The sequence below is a fragment of the Protopterus annectens genome, chromosome 3.part0 (assembly GCF_019279795.1).
Source record: "Protopterus annectens isolate FY-2018-M chromosome 3.part0, PAN1.0, whole genome shotgun sequence".
NCBI lineage: Eukaryota > Metazoa > Chordata > Ceratodontiformes > Protopteridae > Protopterus > Protopterus annectens.
This window is the reverse complement of record NC_056731.1, coordinates 132,153,567-132,179,715: the sequence shown is the minus strand read 5'-3', so window position 1 is coordinate 132,179,715 and position 26,149 is coordinate 132,153,567. Positions and strand designations below refer to the sequence as shown.

At 42.6% G+C, this 26,149-nt stretch overlaps 1 protein-coding gene across 1 annotated transcript in view; it reads left to right on the top strand.

Annotated features, from left to right (window-relative positions):
* The window catches only part of NSUN6 (NOP2/Sun RNA methyltransferase 6), a 611,674-nt gene that overhangs the window by 247,761 nt on the left and 337,764 nt on the right, over nucleotides 1-26,149 (top strand). Inside the window, exon 6 of the mRNA XM_044064641.1 lies at nucleotides 11,387-11,540. Within this exon, the coding sequence (XP_043920576.1) occupies nucleotides 11,387-11,540 (154 nt within the window). The remainder of the gene's footprint in view (nucleotides 1-11,386; nucleotides 11,541-26,149) is intronic.

Here is a 26,149-nt window from a genome sequence, read left to right as displayed (position 1 = left end):
TTTCTTGTATTTTTGGATAAAACATCTCTTAAAGTTGACTGTGTGTGTGTGTGAGTAGTGTATCGAGGGTTTCTCGGTTCCATATATAGTTTTTATATACTTTATTAAGAGTTATTCCCTCGGGGCCTACCCCACCCTTTAACTTTTACTGGAATTGACTATTGGATTTGACTTACTTGCAGGATTTGACAAATTTTATTGGATTTGACAAGTTTTACTGGATTGGACAATTGTACTGGCTATTTCACTGTTTACTGGATTTGACTTTGTAACATGTCTGTAAAAGCTAAGTCAGCTTCAAACGGTGCCAGTGTGGACAGAAAATGTCTGTCACAGACAGTCATAGTTCCTGCGTCTACTGTCTTGGCCCTCTCCATCTGCAGGAAGACTGCTCCATCTGCCATTCTTTCAGTGGAAGGGTCATGACAGATAGGCGCAGGAACCTTATGGATAGGGGCCTTTTGAAGCCTGCATTCCAAGAGGCTCTGGATGCATCAGACCAGGCATCTAAATCCTCGAAGGAATCGAAGACATCAGAGCCCATGTCATCGGCTCCGAGCTCTTCATTCAAAGTTCGATCACCGGTTCCACAGACTTCGAGGCCGAGTGTTGAACTGTTGTCAGTTACCGAGCCTCGAGTCTTGGAACCGGTGATGGAGCTTCCTCCTCCTGCACTTCTGAGGTCGGCTCCGTCTTCGATTCCTTCCACGCGTTCTTCCAGGCCCCTCTCCGACACCGATGTAGACCGCGTGGTGGAGAAATTAATGGAGAATACGGCCTTATCCAAACTCATCTCTGTCTCCTCCCAGTTGGTGTCGAGACTCGAAGGCCTTCCCTTATCTCCACCTGTTCCTCCTCCGAGGCCTATCCAGTCTTCGGAGCCGGGAGAGGCTGATCTGATGATTGTGGAGCCCTCGGTGCCGGAACCGTCTTTTTCTCGGTCGGCACCGTTCACCTCGACTCCGTCGGACCCAGTACCGGAGTCTCGGAGCCGAAGATCCATCCTTGGATCCGGGACCGAGAGTCGGACCGATGTTTCGGTTACGACACTCCCTCTCGGAGCCTCAGTTCGGATCGACTCGGCTCCATCCTCGGGGTCGATACCTTCGGTGCCTGTCTCGGGGATTCCTCCGATTTCTTCGGAACCGGGGGATACCTCGACTCGGGACCCGGGGGCCTTCGACCTCATGAGGAAGGTGTTGTCTACCCAGACAACCACTTCAGCAGAAACAGCTTCTCCTTCCCATAAAGGACCGTTATCCTACTCTGCACCCACGGCTACATCTAAGCGTCGAGCACCAGTGTCTCAGCCACCCCTAGAGGGTGCCCCCTCTTCCTCGGAGGCTTCATCGGATGCCCCCCACCGAGGAAGTTCCGAGGAAAAGATTGTGTAAGAGGAGACACTTGGATTCTCCACAAGAATCCTTGACATCGGACACTGACTTGGATGAGTCAGAAGGGTCCCCAAAATCACCTTCAGAGGATGTCTCCTTTTCTGACATCCTGGAGATCCTAAAGCAGAGAGGTGATTGGCAATCCCTACCCCCTTCTGAGGATGAGTCAGTCTTGCTGAAGGCATTCGGTGCTCGCCCTTCCTCCTACTGGGTCACTCCGCCCTTCGATGAGTTAATGGAATTGATTGCTCGAAGGGCGTGGGAGACACCTGACACGGTGGAGCCAGTCCCTAGAAAGCCTAATAAATATATTACTGCCCCCCCAAGATAAGGCTTATCTAACAAAGGGAGTACCAGTGGACGCTATGGTGGTGACAGCTGCCACGAAAAAGGAGATGTCTGAATCCTCCTCATCTGTCCATCCGCCTAACAGAGATTCTAGGACTATGGACAGGTATGGGAAGCGCATTTTTAGTTCAGCGGCTTTTTCTATGCGATCCCTGAACTATTTGACCCACTTCACACGGTTACAGAGGGATCTAATCAAAGAGTTGGGAGATACCCTCCAGGGTACTACAGATGCTGCTGTCTCGGAGAAAGTTACAGCACATCTCAATACCCTTACATCTATTGCAAACTCGTCCATGAGGCTGATCTCATACGCAGCCGAAGGGTCGAGTAGGGCAGCGGCTTCAGCGATTGCTCTTCGTAGACAATCCTGGATGCGCTTATGTTCCTTTGCGGAAGCCTTCAAGTCTTCCTTTACTAACGCCCCATCTGATGGTGCCACTCTCTTTGGCCCCAAAGTGAAGGAGACCCTTACCCGGTGTGAGCAAGAGGGAAAGACTCTGTCTGCTGTCAGAGTCCGTTTTTCCACCCCATCCAGACTGTACCCCAAAGGGCAACGTGGTGGAAAAATGTGGTTTCGAAAACCCCAAGGTTCTTTCCCAGGCACACAGGGTGATGCCCCCTCTAGAGGCAGAGGAGGGGGCAGAGGTGGAAGACGTCGCCCTGGTGGCAGAGGGGGTCCGCAAAACCAAGGTGACAGGGATACGCTCCCTGGGAAACCTTTCCAGCACTCCTGAGAGGAGGCCCGACTGTCCTGCTCTGGAGGCAGTCGGGGGTCGCTTAGCTTTATACCCTCAGGCCTTGTCAAGTCTTACATCAGACAATTGGGTAAAAAGCATCGTTACCAGAGGTTACAGAATTCCCTTCCTATTGCCCCCAATTCCGCAGAAAAGACTCCCAGATGTGCCGCCCCATCTGCGAGGCCCTGCAGCTATAGAAGTTTCAAAGCTGCTAGAAAAAAGAGTCATCCAACCAGTCCCAGCGGACCAAAGAGGATTCGGAACTTACTCAAGGTTCTTTTTAGTTCCAAAAAAGACAGGGGACTGGAGGCCAATTCTGGACCTAAGCAAACTCAATACCTTCATCAAGAAAGAAAAGTTCCGGATGGTCACGCTTCAATCGATCCTTCCATTCTTACAGAAGGATGACTGGATGTGCTCAATAGATCTAAAGGACGCATACTACCAAATCAAAATGGCCAGGGCGTCCAGGGATCACTTGCGCTTCCGGCTGGGAGCGAGTCACTTTCAGTTTCGAGCCCTGCCCTTTGGTCTGACCTCAGCCCCCAGGGTCTTCACCAAATGTATGGCAGTGGTAGCGTCTCACTTGAGACGCCTGGGATTCCAGGTGTTTCCGTATCTGGACGACTGGCTCCTTTCTGCCACCACCGAGCGTCGACTGAGTCAGGCCAGGGATTACACACTACAACTTTGTGTTCATCTCGGAATTTCCGTAAATTTCGAAAAATCTTTACTACAGCCATCACAGCATATCTCATTCATAGGAGCAGAATTGGATACGCGTTGCTTAATTCTAAGGCTTCCTCCAGAAAGAATAGCCTCCCTACAAAACCATATATCACTTCTTCTATCATCAAGAAAATCCCCAGCGAAACTGGTTCTGAAGGTTTTGGGTCTCATGGCAGCTTCTCTCATTGCGATACCCTTGGGAAGACTGCACATGAGAGTTCTTCAATGGCTACTGTTTGCACAATGGTCGTTCCAACAGTTACCCCTGACGCACGAAATTCACATCACAAACATATGCAAATCACACCTAGCTTGGTGGCTTCGGACTTGCAATCTTTCCAGCGGAAGACCATTTGTGCTACCCACGCCGACAGCTACGGTGACCACGGACGCTTCCCTGATAGGGTGGGGGGGCATCTTTCAGGGACAGACAGTCCAAGGTGAATGGACCAATTTGGAGTACAATCTGCACATCAATGTTCTAGAGTTGAGGGCAGTGTTTCTAGCGTTGCAACACTTTGCTCCCCTTCTTCCTCTAGGGACAATTGCAGTTCAGATGGACAACATGTCCGTAGTCTGGTACATAAACAAACAAGGGGGAACCAAGTCTTATCAACTATGCAGAGAGGCCATGAGAATCTGGCAATGGGCGGAATCCACGGGTCGCTTTCTGATAGCAACGCACATCCCGGGGTTATCCAACGTCATAGCGGACAGGTTGAGCAGAGCTATCCTGTTACCTCACGAGTGGTCCCTCAAACAGTCAGTTGCGAAGGAAATTTTTCGCAAGTGGGGCCAGCCTTCCTGCGATCTCTTTGCGTCTCCAATGAACGCCAAATGCAGAAGCTATTTTGCCCTATTACCCCCTCCAGGGGAAGTCCCCAGGGATGCTCTGATTCACAATTGGCCCCCGGGTCTCCTGTATGCCTTTCCTCCTTTCCCCCTGATTGCGAAATTTCTGCAGAAAGCCAACAACCTGCGAAGGACGATTATCCTCATTGCCCCATTCTGGCCTCTTCAAATCTGGTTTCCCTTTCTTCTGGCACATCAAATTCGGGAACCCTGGATCCTGGACCCGGAGCCGGATCTACTGACCCACTCGTCAGGGGCTCCCCACCCGTCGCTACTTTCCCTCAGACTAGCAGCTTGGCTGCTCCGCTTCCCTACTTAGCCAGGTCTGATCTTCTTTCCCCTGCAGTTCAGAATATACTGGTGGCGTCTCATAAAGCTTCCACTACAAAGATTTACACTAGTAAATGGAAGTGTTTTGTGCACTGGGCAAATACACAACAATTGGACCCAGTTATAGCTCCTCTAAATAGGATCTTAGAGTTTTTGACCGAACTGTTCAACCAAGGAGCTTCTCCTGCCACTTTGAGAGTACAATTGGCTGCCATTTCAAACTTTCATGTGGAAGAATGTGGGGCTCCTATTATGGCTCACAGACTTTGTAAGGCCTTTCTAAAAGGATCTTTCCATATCAGACCACCAGTTAGAACTCCTACATCACCTTGGAACTTGAACCTTCTTTTATCTCAGCTGATGCTACCACCTTTTGAACCAGCCTCTTCCTGTCCTTTGAAATTTTTGTCATGGAAGACCCTCTTTTTGGTGGCCATTACATCGGCCAGACGGGTATCGGAGCTTCAAGCTCTTTCCGTTAAACAGCCTTATTTGATTTTTCACTCTGATAGAGTATCTCTTCGTACTAATCCGTCCTTTCTTCCCAAAGTTTGCTCCGTTAATAACATTAATCAGTCCATTGAGCTCCCTACCTTTTTCAAAAACCACTCCAATAAGTTGGAATATATGTTACACAAGTTAGATGTTCATAGGCAACTCAGATTCTACTTGGATAGAACAAAAGATCACAGAAAAACAGACCAGCTTTTTATAGCCTTTGCAGACAGCAAGAAGGGTATGGCAGTTACGAAACGCACCCTTTCCAAATGGCTTTCCGATTGTATCATTTTTGTTTATGCTGCCTCGGAGCAAACTTTACCTGTCAAGCCCAAAGGGCACTCTACAAGATCAGTATCTACATCGCTGGCTCATGCAGCCCGCCTACCGTTAGACACTATTTGTGCGGCTGCCACTTGGTCTAAACCACATACATTCATTACTCATTACAAAGTAGACAGGATTTCTAGGGACAGGGCAACCTTTGGTTCCACTGTGCTCAGGAACGTTCTTCCGTGAGTTCCTCAGGAACATGGAGCTAGGGACGCTACCCAGGTGTAAGAACAAACGGCGAGATTGAACACTCTCACATATAGAAGTTATGTCCTTACCATAACGTTCCATGTGGAGTGTTCATCTCGCCTTTGTTCTTACATTCCCACCCTCCCACCCTCAGGAAGAACGTCCAGTTTAGGTGTCTGGTTTGGTTCTTCTGCTTCTGCCTTATGCAATTGTTGTGGTTATATTTTCAACTATGTTGTTCTTGTTGGCATGAATGTGTTATATTCTCTCTGTTGGCTTCTGATTTGCTTGCAAACTAGATCTGAGGTAAAGGCAGAGGGGGATTGTGGGAGTTAGGTTGGTCTCGAGCTACTTCTCGATGCAGAGCTTTGCCAAGCGGCCGACACGGAGCTGAGGATCGGCTCCGAACCCAGGTGTAAGAACAAAGGCGAGATGAACACTCCACATGGAACGTTATGGTAAGGACATAACTTCTATTTATACACTTTGTATTCCCACATCCCCAGTGGTTATATAACATTAACAATATAGACATTTTTGGCCCCAATTCTCAAGGGAAGGTAGGATACATTTAATATTTTGGAAATTAGCCAATTTGGGCAGTTAACCTGGAACATTCCATATCATTTTTATCCTGTGGTACTTTTATACTGTTTCCATGTATGATTTCTATTCTCTGCTTATCTCAAAGTACTGTGTGATTGGAGTGTGAAATATTTTGATTTATTAAATATATTTTAATGTATTTTTATGTCTTGTTTTTTAGCTTGCACAAAATGTTCTGATTTACCCAGTAATACTGCACTTCACAGACAAAGCATATAAATGCGTGAGAATAAATGTGTATGAGAGGGCTGGTCAGTGTATACTGGCACATGTTTAAAGGGGTGTGCACACACACACAAACGCTGAAATGTCTTGCACAGTGCTGCCAAGGTAGTAACACAGAGATTAGATACTCCTACAAAAAATGTTTCTCTGCTGATCCAAGTTCGATGAACAGGAGTAAAGGAAAAATAGATACCATCACATCAGTAATGGTAACAGCTCCTTTCATCTTGTCAGTCTTGCTTAGTTTCTAAGAATGCCTCTTTTGCAAATGAGATCTCAAAAGGTAGAATTAGAAATCTGTATCCATCTAAGGATGTACTGAGTGTACAACTTCATTTATCTTAATTTGACAGCATAACAGATTTATAATGATGTATTAGTTACAGACACGTTTTGCTGAATTCTCTTGACTATTTTATTTTACATTTTGAGGGGAAGAGAGCAAGAGTTATGTGGAATAAGTTGATTCTTCCAGTAGAACAAGGTGTTTATGATTACCTGATATGAAGCGATATTTTAGAGCTACACAGCTAAGGCTCATATAGACAACACAAGCAAAAGGTTTTAATTCAAAATGGAAAGGGGTGATGATGAAATGGGGGAAAATTCAAGAAAGAGTAGAATTTTGCATGCATATAATTTAGGAAAATAATAACCATACAGAATATTATATTCATAAAGAAGCAGAAAATATTTTAAGAACTAAGCAAACATGAGAATGGAGACAGGAGGTTTTGCCAGTAGGAATGACTGTAAGTAGGAACGTAGAAAATAGGCAAGAGGCAGCTACAGTTTACTGGAGAAAACTGGAAAAAGAAGCAAGGTATTGGGAGCAAATAACTTGAGAGGGAATGGTAATAGTCAGTTGAGGCTTAGAAGATGTTTGGACTGCAGGCCAGAGACTGCCTTCCCTATCAGGGATTGATAGCTGAGTACAGTAAAATAGAAAGGGTTAGGAGAGTCATAAGCAAAAGATCTGCCCTGGTAGAGTTTGTAGTTGAATCTAGAGCAGAAGTTGCTGCTAAAAATAGATAATTAGTAGGGCATATAAAACATTGCAAGATGAGTATAAGAATCAATCAGAGAAGTTTAGACAGGATTGGGAAGAGAGACTGCAAAAGCAATTTACAATGGCGTTAAGCACAGTCTTCAATGGAAGAAATGCATTTAAGCCCTGTAATTTATAGGCTTGTAAGTCTGCTATCCAATATGCTTCAGCAGCCTCTGTATGGTTACGTAAATCACCACCTCTTTTTACTCTATCTACATATCTGCAACACTGGAAAAGAAAAATTATGTCCAGGATAAATATTCTTATGTTGAAATAATGCATTTTTACTTGTGTTTAATCTGATATCACTTAAATGTTGCAAGATGCGATCTTTCAATCTTCTATGTGTTTTGCTTACATATAAACTCGTGCAAGCATCACATCTTGCAAGATAATACAACGTTTTCCATGCAACCGTCAGTATAAAGTCTTGGTTGGTATTCCTTTCCTGTAGTAGGATGTATAAAAACATTGACCTTGGCAGTGTATTTACATGCCTTACAGTGACGACAACAAAAAGTACTTCCAGTCCAGTCCTACTTAAAAGGTTTGACGTATTTGAGATTCATGTTATTCTTAAAGGAGAACCTCTGTTGTTCACCCACAACCTGCTTAATGCAGTTATCAGAGGTCAAGATCTTCCAGTTCTTTTTAATTATATCACATATCCCACCAATGTCACTGCTATATTTAAGTGATGTTTTAACTCCTGTATGCATTCACTCAGTTGTATTCATATTGGATGGCAAAACCAGGGTTTCTTCTGAGCATTTTAACATTGTTTACAGTATCCCTGACATAACATTTTGTTGTATCCACGTTCAAAATTATCAACAAATAGATTCATCTCTTCATCAAAACCTTTTTCTTCAGTACATAACCTAGAGCTCCTCAAAGCTTGCCCTTTTGCAATGTTTGAAAAAAATGTGCCAGAAGTGCATGCTTTCATAACTCAAAAGCATGTGCCTCCAACCTTCAACATTGTTTTCTATATAGTGTGGTCCCCAACTGATTGGCTTCATTCACAAACACCTTGATGTCTAGGAAGTCAGTTTCTTTATCAGAACTATTTGATAGTAAACGTCAAAAAATAAGTACTTTCCAAGTAAATGACTCCTTATGAAGGTGATCATTCTAGATCCACCCAGTGTATACTGTAAAAAAATTTGATCACACATTGATCACAAGATGTGTGATGAGTAGTGCTTCAGCATATAGATTTTGGAATTTCTTTTAGTTTAACAATTCAAAAATTAGAACAGTGTTCATGATTTTTGTAGTATTGGTATTTATACACCATGTGTATATGTTGTATATGTGTATACATGTTTAGCCCTATTTAGTATAGTGATAACTTTAAATATGCCCATTTAGAAGCTCATAATCCTTAGCCTAACTACTCATTTAAAAGATTGCAAAAATCGTACACAAAAATGTTAAAAATGTTATCGTGGCATTGAAGGTTTTAAAACAGATGCTGTATTGAAGCCTTTTTTACCAGTACAGTTTAGCTAAAAAATGCAAACATTTTTAAAATTAAGTACTTATCCATTTCTCGCTGATTTATGTAAACAGTCGGTGCGTTTGATCTTAAAATTGTACACATCTAAACCAGTTGTAAAATTTCTGAACTTAGTGTTTCAGTTTGTCCTAATGCCAGTATATTCATATAATCATGAGCCAACAAATGCATGAAGGAACTATGAGTGCCAACACTGCAAAGCAACTTCACTGAAAGCCACGTGAGCAATAATTGAGTTTGTATTTTTCCAAATGTTGCTCAACAACTAAGTTGATATATTTGTTCTTTGGGAATATGAGGCTATTGCCCCATATCAAGAGTGCAGGGAAATATATATTTTGAGGTTTATTTAAAATGGCTTTCAGAAATTTCATTTTGAAGTATTGTCACTCATTAGGTCAAATTAATCCACACGTTAGATTTGAATACAAAGCTTTATCTACTAAATTTTTTAGGGTATTGATTAACGCAGCCTCATATTTGTATTCCTTATTGTCTGTAAAATCATTTAGCAATTTCTTAAAAGTAGAGCCATGCAATATATAACTGAATGGTAACTTGCTCCACAGTCCAGGCAGACAGCTGCCACTGACTGGTCCCTTCTTTTTGTACAAGCACATTTATACTAAATGGTAATACTGTAACTTAGTGACCATATGCAAATGTGATTTATAGTGAAACCTTATAGGAAATGTAGAATTATTTGATTTATTAAAATAGTGTGCATAATTATGTTTAAGTCTTTACTGTGAAAATCACATCAATGGAAACCATCCGTTCTCAACTGTCCCTGATTTTTGCATCATAATTTTGCTGTTAAAAGTTTTGATTTTTTTGTAAATTGCTGAAGATTACAGTTGGTGAATAATTCCAGACATTAGAGTTTCATACTTTTTATTATTCAAAAACTGCATGTTGATACAAAGCATGTTTGCGATGTTCTGTTAATTAAGTGAATTAGAAGTAGTATGTAAAAATTGCCCCTGCTGTTGGGCCTTTGTCTCCCCTTTATTTTTTGCTTTGTCTGTAAGTAAAGACATTGAGAGGTATGCTGGACCCTTTTTTATGTGAAATTGGTCATTTTTTTAAAGTATGTTGATAAAGTAATTTCATCCATATGATATTGTCCAGTATGTCTTCTTAGATTGTGTGTATAGGATGTGCACTGACCTTGACCTTGCTAAAGCATTTGACACCATTCCCCATTCAGGTATTATTGATAAGCTCATCAGCCTGGGCATAAACCCTTACGTCACAAGATGGATCGCAAACTGGCTCTCAGACAGATCCCATAAAGTAAGAGTAGCGGGATCTATGTCCGAATCCAGACCAGTAATGATTGGTGTGCCTCAGGGCTCTGTCCTGGGGCCCTTCCTGTTTGGCATATGCTTCTCAGAAGTACAGGCAAGCACGGAAGGGTTGTGGCTGATTAAGTTTGCGGACGACTGCAAACTGGGTGCTATAATAGAGTCTCCGGCCGACATGGAGATCCTCCAGAAGGGCCTAAATGAGACTGATGCATGGTGTCAAAGCCATGGTCTCAAGCTAAATGCAAAAAAAGCATAGTAATCCCCTTTGGAAAAAACAGAGTACCCGCAAACTACAACATAGGAGGTAATCCCCTGAAATCTGAAGAAGAAATAAGGGATCTAAGGGACCCAAGTAGCTAGTCAGCTTTCCTTTGAAAACCATGTTGCCAAAGTGGTTAGAAAATCCTTCTATGTGACCCATCTGATCACGAAAGGGTTTGCATCAAGATCTAAGGATGTAATGGTGCCCCTCTACTCTTCCCTCATCAGACCCATTATTGAGTACAATGTACCAATTGGAATGTACCTGGCTATACATCTCCAGCAGCTGGAGCGACCACAAAGGTACCTAACCAAGAGGATTACTGGCCTTAAACAGTTGCCCTATGCAGCACGATTGAAAAAGCTAAGACTGTTCTCTGTTGCATACCACTTTCTCAGAGGCGATCTCTGTCTAACGTACAAAGCAATGTCCAACCCAGAATTGTTGAACATGCTCCATCTTAGCAAAACCAAATCTACTCAAGCTACACGCTCTAGGGATATAAACCTCAACACAACAATGAATAGAACATGCTGGAGGGATAGATTCCCTTCGCAGAGACTTCCCTTACTATGGAACGGGGTCCCGATCTACATAAGACAGAGCCCCTCACTATCACTCTTCAAAAGGAACCTTGATGAGTGGATGGGTAACAAAGTTCACACCGGGAATCACACCAGCAGCACTACTAGATAGGGGCCAAGGGTACTAGCTGCTAGTACAAGGGTCTAGGGAACTACTAAAGGGGCGGTGAATACCGCACAACGTGGCTGGGCTAATATATGCCTTTGGGCAGATAGCCCAGTACCAACCTATGAACCTATAGTCAGCTACCTAACTGAATTGCTTCATTTCTCATATATGTGAACTACATATGAATTTAATTGTTGCAATTGTTCAGTTTTATCAAAAATCATGACTAAACACATGATACATTTGCATAATTGTTTAATTTATATAATTCTGATTATAGCAATGGTCGTTTCTGTCCTCCTAGATATGAAAGTTGGTGATGCTGTTTCTGTGCTGTCAGACATAGAAGGAAAATGCAAAAGAGGCGCAAAGGATTTTCTTGGTTCCAAAATTTTCATTGGAAATGGGACCGCTAAAATGAGCCGTAGTGAGATTTTCTGTGCAAATGGCCTGGTGAAGTAAGTATATGTGGCTGCATTACCTTTAACAGTTTGTTCATCTAATTAATGTTAACAAAGAAGACTGTGTGGAAACTTATCACAAGTTTCTGCTTAATAACACTAACATTAACATACAGCAACATTTAGAGTCTTTTAAATTGTCATATCTTTATAATGTTATGAGGCACAATTACTTTCAACACAAATCCTGGAATATATTGGTGCTGCTATGAAATCGCCCATGTTGCTCTGTGTGGGTATTTAGGGCTAAACGGTGAATGGCTGCAGTTTCAGATGATATCTTATGAAAAGAAAAAGTACCTGGTAAAAAAAATAAATAAATAAAATCGCACTACTTATCCAGCAGTTTGTGTCTGTCCTGGATTAAAAAATAAAAGACAAATTGCAAGCAACACACACTGCAATTAAGAAATGTAGATACTCTATGAAATGTTTCTCCTATTAAAAATGTTTTCCACTTGATAAATCTGTAAACATGAGGTCTGTAGGTCTGCATTATAAGTGGTAGCTCTGCTAGAGTGACAGTACTGAATGCCCAACATTTGATCATGCACACAGTCAAGAATATGCAAATAAGACTTCCTACAGTCTGAGAGAAAACTGAAATACTATTCAGTTGTGAACATTAAAATTACTTGGATATGTACAGTGAATGCTCTTGCTGGAGCTCTGGTAGTGAATATGTGTAAATTGTCTTTATGTCAGATTCCAGACTTCATGTGCATATTTTTTGTCTACTTTACTGCATGTTAAAGAATGGAAGTGTGTTGTTCATCAGCATTTCCTTCAGTGGGTTGTGAATTTAGAAGGTTACTTCATAGGTATTTGATAACTGCTGCATACACACTTACACTGAACATGCATCCAGCTTGACACACTATTGATTTAATCTTCTTGCTCATCACAGTGTCTCGCTCTGGTAATGTGAATTCCTTTATTTGATTACAGTGTGATCAGGATTCAGTAAAATCAATTTAGGCTCCGTGTAGAGTCTACATGGAATGTATCCGTGTACACGTTCACGGTTCCTCACTGGCTGCTCACCATATATATTAATTATGTGGTGCGCTGCCGAGGGAGGTGACAGTAACACAGATATTGAATCTGTGCAGTAGGCACAAGACAGTATTGTATTTTTTTATTTTTATGTGTTGTTTGTGTGGTGCAGCATGGTACTTAGCAATGCTGAGCAGTGCTTATACATATGCACCTGACATCTTTTATATATCCAAATACAGAAACCGGATGTAATCCGTTATAATTTTTTGTCTGTCCCTGTTTGTGCAGAATGGTGTGTTGCTTAGCTATGCCTTCAGACATCTAAAAATAGAAACCGGATGTATTTAATTGTTGTAGTTGTGTTTTGCTTAGCAACTTGCAAACCCACTTAGCTTTGCTGCACAATGGTAAGAGGCATCTTAGTAGTATATCGGAAGATATACTGCTTCTCTGTACTATCCAAGTAGCTAGATAGGTTGAGTCATGACCTACAGTGTAGTAGGTCCCTGATTCGAGTCCTGACCAGTCATATCCTTTACATTTGTTGCTGTGAAAATATGTCAGGTGATTGAAACATCAGTTTAAAATTAAAAAAATTGTTACATTTAGAAAAGCTGTGCAATGCTAAGCACTGCTTAAACATGGTCAATGTTCTACAATGTTTGAGCATTGCTAAGCTTTGCTTAAACATGGGTTGTGCAAGTTTGCATGCTGCTCCGCTTCGCTGAAATGGTTTGTGCTTGTTTGCACGAAGGTAAGCGACAGCACTTTTTTGAAAGTTACAGTATGATGTGTAAGGGTAAGAATGCAGCCTATGTAAAGACCATTAGGTAGGAATTTCCCACCATTCATTGTAGTCTTCATTTGGTTGTTGATATCCCTGGTGGTGTTGGAGAGGGAGAGCGCTTTCAGGCTCAGAAGTGAGGTGTGGAGGTGTCCAGAGTATTTGTTGGCCTCCTGGTGAAAAATTATGAAACCCGGCTGTCACAGGGCAATTACCAGGGCTCAGAATGCAAGTCTGAGGTTGGAATCAGTTGGCTAGGGAACTTAACAGTGCTACTGGTGTCCTCTGCACTAATGAGCAATGTCATCACTACTTCAATGACCTGAAGTGGAGGAAGAGGGAACCTGGTTCCAAGAAGCTCTGGTGGGCAGACCCCACAGATATGCAAGTATGTTTGCCAGTACTTTAGAAATATGCAAGTTGAAATTGTGCAAAACTATTATGCAGAATGGTTTCCTTCTCTTTCAACAGCTGCAGACGAGAGGGCTCACAGTGTCCATTCCCATGCTGGATGCCTGGTCCGGATGAGGCGAGAGTGTGGTAAGTAGGTGAAACCTCAAAGTAATATAACACATAATGTAATCTTATAATAAATTAGTTACAAAGTTTGCAGTCTTAACAGTCGGGCATGATATACTGGAGCATTTCTCCCCAGGCCTCCGCTGAAAATAGGATCTGTGGAACCTAGTCGGACTTTCCCGGTCAACAAATAATAAATAAAATAAAAAAAAAATGTAACATGTTTAGTAATGTGTTGCTGCCCACCTGAAATGGTAGAGCAAGTTAAATTGGGTAAACATATGCAGTACTGTGTAGTATAGCTTCCAAACATGAGTTAATGTTGTGGACTGTCAATATTGAGAGTCACAGGTCTGGTCTGCCATTGCCTGAAATTTGCTGTAGGTTGAACTCAATTAATGGACAGGGTATATGGGTTATATATTACACGTCTTTCACAGCTATCCATGGTCTACATGCCACACTTGAAGCAACATTAATCAGTAAAATGTAAAGGATGATGGTGCTTTGATATGTAATGTTTTCAAATAAAAAAAGTGTACGCTATTCCCGTATTCACTACATGTGTGTTCTAATCTGACACCAGTCAACTGTGAAATGTAAATGAATAAAGAATGCAGCAAACACTGACTGAAATAAATGTAGTGCATTACCCAGAGTAAGGTTCAAGCCTGTGTTCTACTCATTGTGACTGACATAATGCTCTATATTCCACCCAGGCAATGAACATGGTATATGAATAAGGTTACTGACATCCAGAACTGTTATCCAAGTGTATGAAGGGCAGGTACTGGGTAACATTTTCAATACAGTTTAACTCGAGTGTGCTTTGATAAGTAATCTTTTCAAATAAGTGTGTGTGTGTGTGTGTGTGTGTGTGTGTGTGTGTGTGTGTTCTAATCTGACACCAGTCAAATGTTAATGAATAAAGAATGGAGCCACAAATGTCTGCAATGCATGTAGTGCAATAACCAGAGTAAGGTTTAAGCCTGTGTTCTGCTCATTCTGTCAGAAATAATGCTGTACATTCCACCCTGACAATTAATGTATATGGGTAAGGTAACTGAAGTCCTGGACTGCTATCTATGTGTCTAAATGCAAGATTTAAAGGAACATTATCAATAAAGTTTAAAACAGGATTGTGCTTTGATAGCTACTGTATTCAAATAAAGTTCTCAGTATTCATGTGTTCACTCTATTTGTTTCCAATGTGATACCACACACAGCTATGCATGTGAGTAAATGTAGGGTTTCACACAAAATGTTGCAGTAAAACTCATAAAGGAGAATATTGTTTTGAGAATTCATGATATTGAAATAAAGTGCACATTAATTCCTGCAGTCACCCTTGTGGGTTCTAATCTCATGGCAGCCAGCTGACAAATAACCGTAGTGTACTTAGTGTACATGGACATACCTCTAATCTAAACTGTCATGCTTTTGAAGAAAGTAATGACTGGTGCCCCATATGACTGGCCATTGATTGTCAGATACATGACATTACTTGAAATGCAATTTATTGGCGAATCCATTTACAGAACACCATTGTAGTAATGTATGAGCACACTATGTAAAACAATTCCCTGTAGTTGTGCCTGTGTACTAGCATTTGTTAGTGCTTGGCCCATACTGTCCTATGCTAACAGGCTGAGAGGATGCCACATCATATATACAAGAATTACAGTCACTGTACTCACAACTGAAATTGCACATCTGTATAAGTATGAATTAGTAGTCTGTGTAGTAATATTGCCTGCGAAGCTACTAATGGTATGTTTTTCTCTCTCTCCCCAACCCTTATCTTTTTGAATTTCTTAATGTTATTTATTATTATGATTTGATATTAATATATCCGTGGAATACTTTAATTCTACATTCTTGGCTATCTTGGATCATCATGCTCCAACCCGTTCTATCAGAATCATAGCTAAACCAGCCCCATGGCTTACTATTACTACTAAACAGAAAATCCTACTTAGAAATAAATATTGGGCAAAATGGCGGACTTCCAAGAATCCGTCAGACCATCAAACCTTTAGAGAACACAGAAACAGTACTAAAAGAGCCATCCTGCTAGATAAAAAGAATTACTATCTACAATTACAACAATCCTCTACCAGACAACCTAAAAATTCTGGGCTAGTATTAATAATCTTCTCTACCCAGGCCAATCAATCACACCCAGTCCCCAAGATCTAACCCCAATAATCCAAAAGAAACTGCCAATGCCTTCAACTCTTTTTTTTCACAGAAACCATTCAAACTCTAGCTAGCCACCTATCACCTGATATATCTAACTTGCCCACATCTTCCCATAATCCACCACCACAATTTCACCCCCAACCAGTATCCACTTCTTACATCTCCTCCCTTCTCCAAAAGTTAAAACCAACCTCCCCATCTGCAGATAAACTCCCAGCAGAATTCTTGCAAAAAGGTGCTAAAGCCCTAGCCTACCCTATTTCCATTCTGATAAACAGATCTATAAAAGAAGGTGAAGTACCATCAATCTGGAAAATCTCACATATCATCCCATTACATAAAGGTGGAATTTCCAATGACTTCTCCAACTATCGTCCCATAGCTTTACTATCCCCTATAGCTAAAATTTTGGAAAAATGCATTCACAAGCAGATACTCAATCACCTTCTTAAAAATAACCTACTTGCCAACTGCCAACATGGCTTTAGACCTTTTCCTAGTACTACCACTGCCCTACTATCATTCACAAACTGTATCAACAACAACCGTAATAACAATAGACTATCATCCGCAGTTTTCATTGATCTATCCAAAGCTTTTGATATGGTCAACCATCAACTTCTTCTCCACACCCTTAAGTCTCTCTCCTTGGATTCTCTATCTTTAAAATGGTTTACATCTTACCTTGGCAATTGTCAGCAGGCCGTACTCTGGCAAAATGAACTATCCAATCACCGCCCAATCTCCCTCAGCGTTCCACAGGGCTCTATTTTAGGCCCACTTTTATTTTCTATCTTCATAAATGACCTGCAATCTGAAATCCCATACTCCACCTGCATTCAGTACGCAGATGACTCTACATTAATCTGCTCTGCCTCCTCACCAACCGAACTTCAGTCAATTACTCAAAAAGCCTTTAACACTGTTGAACAATGGTTCTCCTGCCGTTGCCTTCTTCTAAATCCCAAAAAAACTAAATTGCTACTTTTCACCCCAACCCAAAAGTCTTCCCCTGTACAAATAAATCTTATTTCTAATAATGGTACCCTTATCTCACCTGACCCTACCACTAAATTGCTAGGTATAACAATTGACAACAACCTAAACTTCGAGACACACATAAACAATACAATAAAATTAATTAATAAGAAACTAGGATCCCTCTATCGCATCAAAAATTATCTTTTTCCAGAAGCTAGGTCTGCCATAGCTCGAACTCACCTTTTATCCACTCTGCTGTATGCTGCTCCCATATATACTAATATCTCCAAAAACAACCTCAAGAAACTAGCAACTTCCTACAATAATATTGCTAGATTTGCTACAGGCTCCCCTTTCAGAACCCACCACTGCTTAAATCTTAAACACTTAAACTGGCTTGAACTCCCTAACCAGCTTCAATCTTACCAACTTACTTTAGCCCACAAGACCCTGTATCAACCTAGCAACACTCCTATACTCTCTAGCCTTATCACACCATATAACAACCTCAAAAATTTACGTTCCTCAAACAAACTACTGATTAACACTACTAAATCAAACAACTCAGCAGGTGACTCCTTGTTCTCAAACTCTGTAGGAAAATTATGGAATAAACTTCCGACCGAAATCACAGCTCAGACTTCTCTCCTACTTTTTAAAAAACATCTAAAATCACATCTCAATAATCACTGGCTATGTACCTGCACTAACCCTGGCTAATTTCTTCTCCCCCTAACTCATTCCCTCTCTTCCTTCATGTCTTCATATGAAATATGCACAATCTATCCTACGTACACTAATTATAAGCATTTTATGCATAAATTATCACTGTAACCTATGAACTGGAATACCATAAAAAAAAAAAAAAGGGGGGGGGGATTTTCGTTTTGACTGTACTATTTTACATTTCCTAAATATTATTTCTTAACACTGTATAACTTCTTTTATGTAATTGTACTATTATGTATCTCTATGTGGAGCTTTTCTCCTCGGGCCTCTACTGAAAATGGACATGTATCCAGCTAGACCAGCCCGGTCAACAAATGTAAAATAAAAATAATAAATAAAATATTGTTTGTTATCCTGGCCTTGTATATTATTTCATACTGGTTTGCTGCTAACATATTGTTATTTATTGTTCTGTTCCTCATAATATTCCTTTATATGTCATTTGATTAATCAGTATTGTCTTCCATTATGTTAATACTAACATGTGTTTGGTTATTTCTTGTGTTAACTTATGTTTAAAATTAATTTACTTCAGTGTGACAAGTTAAGCTGGTTCCTGGCGATGATCCTACCTTGACTCCCCCGGCCATGGCACCAGGGCCCAGCATGTCTGGGCCACAGCCTGGTGGTGGCCCCTCTGCTGCTCCTGCACCTGCGACGTCAGGAAGATGTTCATCGTGCATACAGCTGCAGTAATTACAGATGGGTTATCCTGCCGTCAGGCGGGTCCTCGGTCGGCCAAATTCCAAAGTCTAGGTCTGGCGTTGGTTGTCGTCGCTTCTTCCCTGACGTCAGCACGGCAGGGGTATAAAAGAGGCAGCTGACGCCATTTTCCCCAGTCTTTCTTGCCGCGCGGTGCCCGAAGCAGAAGCAGTTCGCAAGTGCCGGTTGGCCAGCTCCTGAGATTTACGAAAGTATTTCAACCAAAGTCTTCTTGAAAGCTAAGTACCCCATTGGGGAAAGTTTTCTTGCCTCAGACCGATGTCAGACAAAGTTAATAATTGCATTTCATGTGGGAAGCAAATACCGCATAAGGATTTCCACTCTTTCTGTATACCTTGCTTAGGCCCAGACCACGACATCTCGGCCTGCCGTTTTTGTGCTAGATTCAACAAGCGCACTATTAAGCATCGGGCGGAGTTCGCCCTTCACTTTTTTGGCAAAAAATTTAATTATATTATGTCGTCGGATACTCCGACTCCAGTTTTGAGCAAAAAACGCAAAGATAAGGACCGACATACAAGGTCCACACCATCTACTGAAACCACGCTAAGGCCGACTACCGGTTCTCCGGTACTCAGCGAGGCACCTACGCAACCCCTGAGTACCGATGACAATGAATTACCGGTGTCTTCAGTACCCGAGGTCGCAGGCTCCTCGGCCCCCATTCCTACTACAGATACCGACGCCACTCCTGGCGGGGAAACTCAGAATTTAGACAGGCCTGACATTTCTCAAGGGGTCTTCAGGCCTTCCTCCTTCTCTATTAAAGCCTTCACTAAATCTAAAGCAGCCATGAAAACCAAAAAACAGGTTCCTCAGACCCCCCTCTCAAGGCACCATGCCTAAAAAACAGATGGCTGAGGATTTGATTACTCTTATCAGGGGTTCTCAACCCCCCTCTGACAAAAGGCCCAGATTAGAGGAAGACTACCCTTCCTTAGATCAAGCTTCTATTACCTCGGAACTATCTGAGGACCAGGATTATGCCTATTCTCCATTCAAAGACTCTGATGCAGAGGAGTCTATTCCCTCGGTCTCCCCCCCTGAGGACTTCTCTTTTGGGGAAACCCTGCATACATTGAGGGAACACTTTCACTGGGAAGGCCAAGATTACTCAGATTCCAAGAAAAGGCTCAGGGAATTTCTTCTGCTCCCCCAGCATAGGCCTCTGGCTATCCCTCCTGTTTTAGATATATTGGATGATGTGTACACAGAAGCCAGCCTTAATCCAGATTCTTTGCCTCCAGCTCCTGTTAAACCAGACAGGTATTACTGGGTTCCTGATTTTCACCAGTTCCTATATAAAAGCCATACTGCTGACCCAGAAACAATTTCACAGGGTCCCAAGGGAATTAAGGCCTCTACTGCTAAAAACCCATTACCTTCAGAGAGAGATTCCAGAGCTTTAGAAAGGTGGGGGGGAAAAGGTGTACACCTCGGCCACTTTAACCATGAGGGCATTAAACTGTCAGTTCCATATGTTAAAGTATCAACAGTTTTTGATATCTCAACTGAAAAGCAAGATGACACAACCAGAACAACCAGATTTAAGAGTTGCAGGATTTGTTGCATGGTGCAGAGCAAGTGGGTAAACATACCTTGCAGTGTGGTTTTGATGCTTTAGAGGCCTCATGTAGAGCTGCTGTTACGGGGTCTGTTATACGTAGGCATGCTTGACTCAAAGAGCAAACCTTACCAGATCATGTCAAAGCTAAATTATTAGATGCACCTCTTCAAAAAGATGTATTGTTTGGTGTTAAAGCTGAGGAGGTGCTAAAGAAAATGGAGGAAAAAGCGAAATCAATGCAAACAGTGAAAGATTTCCTGCAGGTACAGCCTCCACGTTTCAGCAGAAACTGGCCTTCAAAAAATTGGTCCTTTCCAGCCACGGACAGACCTCAAAGGGGCAGATACAGACGCCCAAGGGGTAGAGGGAAACCTCAAGGATCTTTCAGAGCCAGACAGTGGCAAGCACCAACCCCAAGAGGTGGAGAAGATAGATCGCAGTCTTTTAGAAAACAGACACAATGACTTCTCCCTACACCTGCCAAGCAAAGCTTTAATGGCAGCACCTTTGGGCGGAAAACTGACATTCTCAAAAAATTGGCATATTGTTACAAAAGACAAATGGATTCTGGACATTATAGACAGAGGCTACAGGTTCCACTTTCATACCCTTCCAAAAATGAGAGGCATGCCAAACCTGCCACAAAATCAAAGGGCAGAGGCACAAAAACAAATTTCAGCTCTCATGGACATGAAAGCAATTCAAGAGGTACCTGCAAAAGAACAAGGTCAAGGGTTTTATTCCAGACTATTCCTGGTACCAAGGAAAGACAAAGATTGGAGACCTATCTTAGACTTATCCATCCTAAACACATATCTACAGGTGCCAAAATTCAAGATGCTCACATTACAGCAGCTTCTTCCCATGCTGGGCAAGGAGTCTTGGCTGGTAACATTGGACCTCACGGAGGCATACCTGCATGTCCCTATCAGACAAGATTGCAGAAGATACCACAGATTTCTTGCAGGTTCAACCCATTACCAATTCTCTGCATTGCCCTTTGGCTTATCTACTGCGTCCATAGTGTTTACGAAATGCCTGGCATCAGTAATCGCCTTCTGCAGACTACAAGGGATACAAATCTACCCATATCTAGACGACTGCCTGATCCAAGCGGACAGCAAGGACATGCTACTGCAGCACCTGGCGTTTGTAATAAAACTGTTGAACTTCCTGGGATACACAGTCAACAAAAATAAATCAAAACTAATACCCTCTCAACAAATAATTTTACTGGGTGCCAGCTTGGATACAACCACCCAGATGGCCTACCTCACGCCAGACAAGCAAGGGCAACTGTCTCAATACTTCAGAAAAATGGCAACTTACACCAGGCTAACTGCAAGGAAAGTCCTGCAGGCTCTGGGATTCATGGCATCTTGCATCCTACTAATCCCATGTGCAAAGCTGCATATGAGGAAACTTCAATGGTACCTAAAAAAACTTATGGTCTCAACACAGCCACAGCTTGGAAGCAATTATACCACTCATTCCATGCCTTCAAAAGGAATTTTTGTGGTGGGCTCAAGCTTGCCAAAGAAACACAGGTCTTCCTTTCTGTGTACCTCAAGCAACTCAAATCATCACAACAGACGTCTCAGACTACGCCTGGGAAGCACACATGACAGATCAGTGCATTCAGGGAAAATGGACCCGAAAAGAGAAGCGCCTTCACATCAACCAAAAGGAAATGCTAGCCGTGCAAAAGGCTATTATGACCTTCAAAGACCTACTGCATCCAGGCCAGCTATTGATAAGGACAGACAACACCACAGTGATGTGGTACATAAACAAACAGGGGGGAACTCATTCATACCCCCTGTGCAGGCCAGCCATGACCCTATGGAACACAGCACTGGAATTGCAAATTCAACTACAGGCACAATTCCTGCCAGGGAAGGAAAACACACTGGCAGACAACCTAAGCAGAAATATGACAGATCCACACGAATGGAAGTTGCATCCTCAAGTTTTCACAAAGATAACTCGGGCATGGGGACAGCCAGACATAGATCTCTTTGCTACCCACAGAAATTGCCAGTTGAAAAAATTTTGTCCAAGGACCTATCATCCACAGGCCTAGAAAGTGGACGCACTTTCCTTAAATTGGGCAGCATTGACAGTCTATGCCTTCCCGCCTCTTCCTCTGCTGCCCAAAGTTCTATTAAAAGCCAGTGCAGAGAGGCCGAAAATGATTCTCATTGCTCCAGACTGGCCAAGACAACACTGGTATCCGCTACTGAAGAGCCTGACACATTCCCCACCATGGATCCTACCTCTAGTCCCTCTTCTGTTGTCCCAGCACAACTACAAAACCCTTCACAGCCATCTCAAAACCCTAAATCTAGCTGCATGGAGAATTCCTTGATTTCCCAACAGATTCTCCTCTCCAAGGAGGTGCAGGATGTCATCTTGGAGGCCAGAAGACCTTCTACTAGAAAAGCCTACTCCGCCAAATGGAAACTATTTTGTGCCTGGAATCAAGAAAAGGGACAGAATCCTTGGGTAATAAATATACCTCAAATTTTACAGTACCTAGCTGAGATGTTAAACAATGGACTTTCCTTCTCCTCCATCAAGATCCACGCTTCAGCCATTTCTGCACAATACAACACAGATCCTCCTTTATTCTCTTATCCTCTCTTAAGGCAGTTCCTCAGAGGGGCAAAGAATATAAAACCCCCAAGGAAACCACCAGTCCCTGCTTGGGACCTCAACTTCGTATTGGAAAAGCTGACCCTTCCTCCCTTTGAGCCAGCTTCTTCAACAGAGCTACAGTACTTGTCATGGAAAACAGCCTTTCTTCTGGCTATCACCTCAGCATGCAGGGTTTTGGAGCTACAGGCCCTCATGGCTGTGCAACCATTCATCATTTTCCATCAGGACAGAGTTTCCTTACGAACCAACCCTACCTTTATGCCAAAGGTAGTATCCAGTGTAGCTTTGAATCAGACTATCCACTTAGCTACCTTTTATGCTAATCCACAAAACAAAGGGGAAAGACTACTACATTCCTTGGACATTCACAGACAACTTAGTTACGATTTGGACAGGACAAAGCCATTCAGGAAATCTGAGCAACTCTTTGTATCCTATGCTGCAGGTGCTCAAGGAAAGGCTATTTCCAAACAGACAATTTCAAAATGGATAGCCCACTGCATACGCTTTTGTTACTCATTTCGTGGAAAAACTGTGCCTGCATGCATCAGATCCCACTCCACCAGAGCCACAGCTACCTCTGCAGCCTTCCTCAGGGGGGTCCCTACCAAGGACATTTTGGAAGCAGCCACCTGGAGTTCAGTGCACACTTTCTCCAAGCACTATCACCTCCCACTATACTCAAAATCTAGAGCGGGCTTTGCCACAGCAGTCCTGCAGGGCATCCTAGCCCCTCCTAATTCCACTTAGTGCCTACCACCCTTACTTAGCTGTGGGATTCTACCCATCTGTAATGACTGCAGCTGTATGCACGATGAACATAGTACAGTTTTTTACCTACCATAAATGTAGATGTTCGAGTGCTCATACAGCTGCAGTCCAGGTTTCCCTCCCTCCATCCCCTCTTAGGACAGGGCTTATGACAAACACCTTTTCATATAACCTTTTTGGGGTATTCTTTTATGGTGTATTTGCTTGCAACTACTGTTTTTGATTTATCAACATTGCATCTTTGCATAACATTATGTTTGCCATCCTTCTGGAGGCACCTGACATCTGAGGCAAGAAAAACTGAAGAAAATGGCGTCGGATGCCTCTTTTATACCCCTGCCGCACTGAAGTCAGGGAAGAAGCGATGACAACCGACGCCGGACCTAGACTTTGGAATTCGGCCAACCGAGGACCCGCCTGACGGCAGGATAACCCATCTGTAATGACTGCAGCTGTATGAGCACTCGAACATCTACATTTATGGTAGGTACAAAACTGTACTTTCTGCACCACAGGCTAGGGCTGGGCCCCCCTCTGAGAGCAGAGGTGGAGGGGTAATTTCCTCACCCGTGAGAAACTGACAGGTATGGTGTGTGGGTTACTGCACCAAACTGTCAGTGCATGCCTATGCCAGACGGAGAGCATGCTGTCCATCCTGCTGGGGCAGCCTCACCCCGGACACCAGCATCCACCATTGCCACTACAGAGGCAGTGAAGGAGCAGTGCTGATAGTCTCATGGGTGAGGAAGTCACACTGTTGCCGTGTGTGACACTCCTGGGACTGGGATTCCACAACACCCTCCTCATCCAAGGTATTCACCCCTCTCTTGTATCACACACCAACCCACTCTGCTGTCTTGTCTGTCTGTAAAAGCTTCCTCACCTACACAACTTACCCCACACGTACCCATGTCCCTTCCCCAACATTCCACTCTCACCTTTAAAAAAAAAAATGGGCACCTGTCCCAAAAAAAAATTTTGTCCCATAGGTAGCTCTGTTTCACACACATGTGCACTGGACACACATAATTTGGTCCTATTGGCTTGACAACGCACTTATGTTGTCACCCCTCTCTGAGGGTGACACTCCAAATTCAGCTAAAAAAACTCAAAGTGCACTGTTGCTGCTGTTCAAGAAATGGATAACTATGGTTTTGTCCTACACTTGTCCTGTGCATCCCTACCTGCCTTTCACTATGTGCTTCCCACTGCTTGTACCCTATTTCATCACTGTCCTATCTCCCCATTTTTCTTTACTTTAAAGATTTTTTCTTTTACATGGCACAATGCGCTGTGTCACTTGTTTGTCTTTCGGCTTTTTCCACGATAAGGGGTCGCCACAGCGGGACTCCGGTCCACTAATGATTGGCAGTAGATTTTTATGAAACGCCGAGGTGCCAGCTCAATGCCCAACCTTCAACGAAGGCACGCCCATTTACACACACATGTCTTTTGAACGCTACCCGACTGCGGGGAGGACATGCAGACTCCACACAGAAGGCACTCCCAAGCCACGCCGAGAATCGAACAGGAGAACCTCTTGCTGTGAGGTAACAACACGACCGCCGTACCACCGTGGCATTAACTATGCTAAATAGCACTACATTGATACAAGCTTTTGAAAATAAATATTAATCACATTCAAAAAAGTACATCTACACCCTATTTCGAACCCAGGACTATCACAGCTGCAGAACAGTGGATCAACCCGTCAAGCCACACAGCTGCTAATTAACACAGGTGTTTTAATCAAAACAGAGTAATGCTCAAGTTCCATCATTAAACATGTTGAAATTATGCTATACATCGCACCACACAAATCTGCTAATAAAGTAATGGAAAAATAGTACTGTAATTGGCACTCTACTACAGAAACACATCACTATAAAACCGCACACATAAGCTTAGACATGAGTGAGGTATCTAATATCAGATAACCCAGCAATTATATGTACAACATGTACACACTTGCTAAAACATTCATAGAAAATAGGGTTTTAACTGCGACTGTGGTATAGAAATACAGTACTCTAAAGACATGCACATAATTATAGATATAAGTGTAGTATTTCACAGCAGTTAACTGTGTAATAACTACAACATGTAAAAATACACCTGCTTTAACAGCGACACTGTAGGTCAGTTTGTAAAATACATTGAGAACATTACATTTTTGTACACCTGGTCCTGGGTTCAATTACAGCTGCGTCTAGCAATGAAAATACATATATGTGGACATCAGCATTATAAATTGTGATATGTATGTCTGTCTCATCACCTATTTATCCACCCAAAGCAGTGCAGTTTGAATGTCTGCAGATAGGACCGCTGTCTTAATACAGCAGAGAATGTCAGGACATGCATTAGCCTGGACTCCCAGCGGATGTTGAAGTGTGTGCTGAAATTGTGGCCCAATAATATCAAACTGCAGCCCACAATGATTTGCTGGTGATATCACACACATCCACGGCTACACAAGTAACATACATATATGGAGGTTGAGCTAGATGCAAGGGTTGCCAATACACACTGAACAGGAGGCTACCGTGACATAACATGTGACTTGGCAGTTGTCCAACTGCGTAACATCATAGTTAATATGCCCCCTACCTTTTTCTAGGATACATCAAGCATTTTCTCTTGTATTGTGTTACTGAAACCATTGGCTGACAC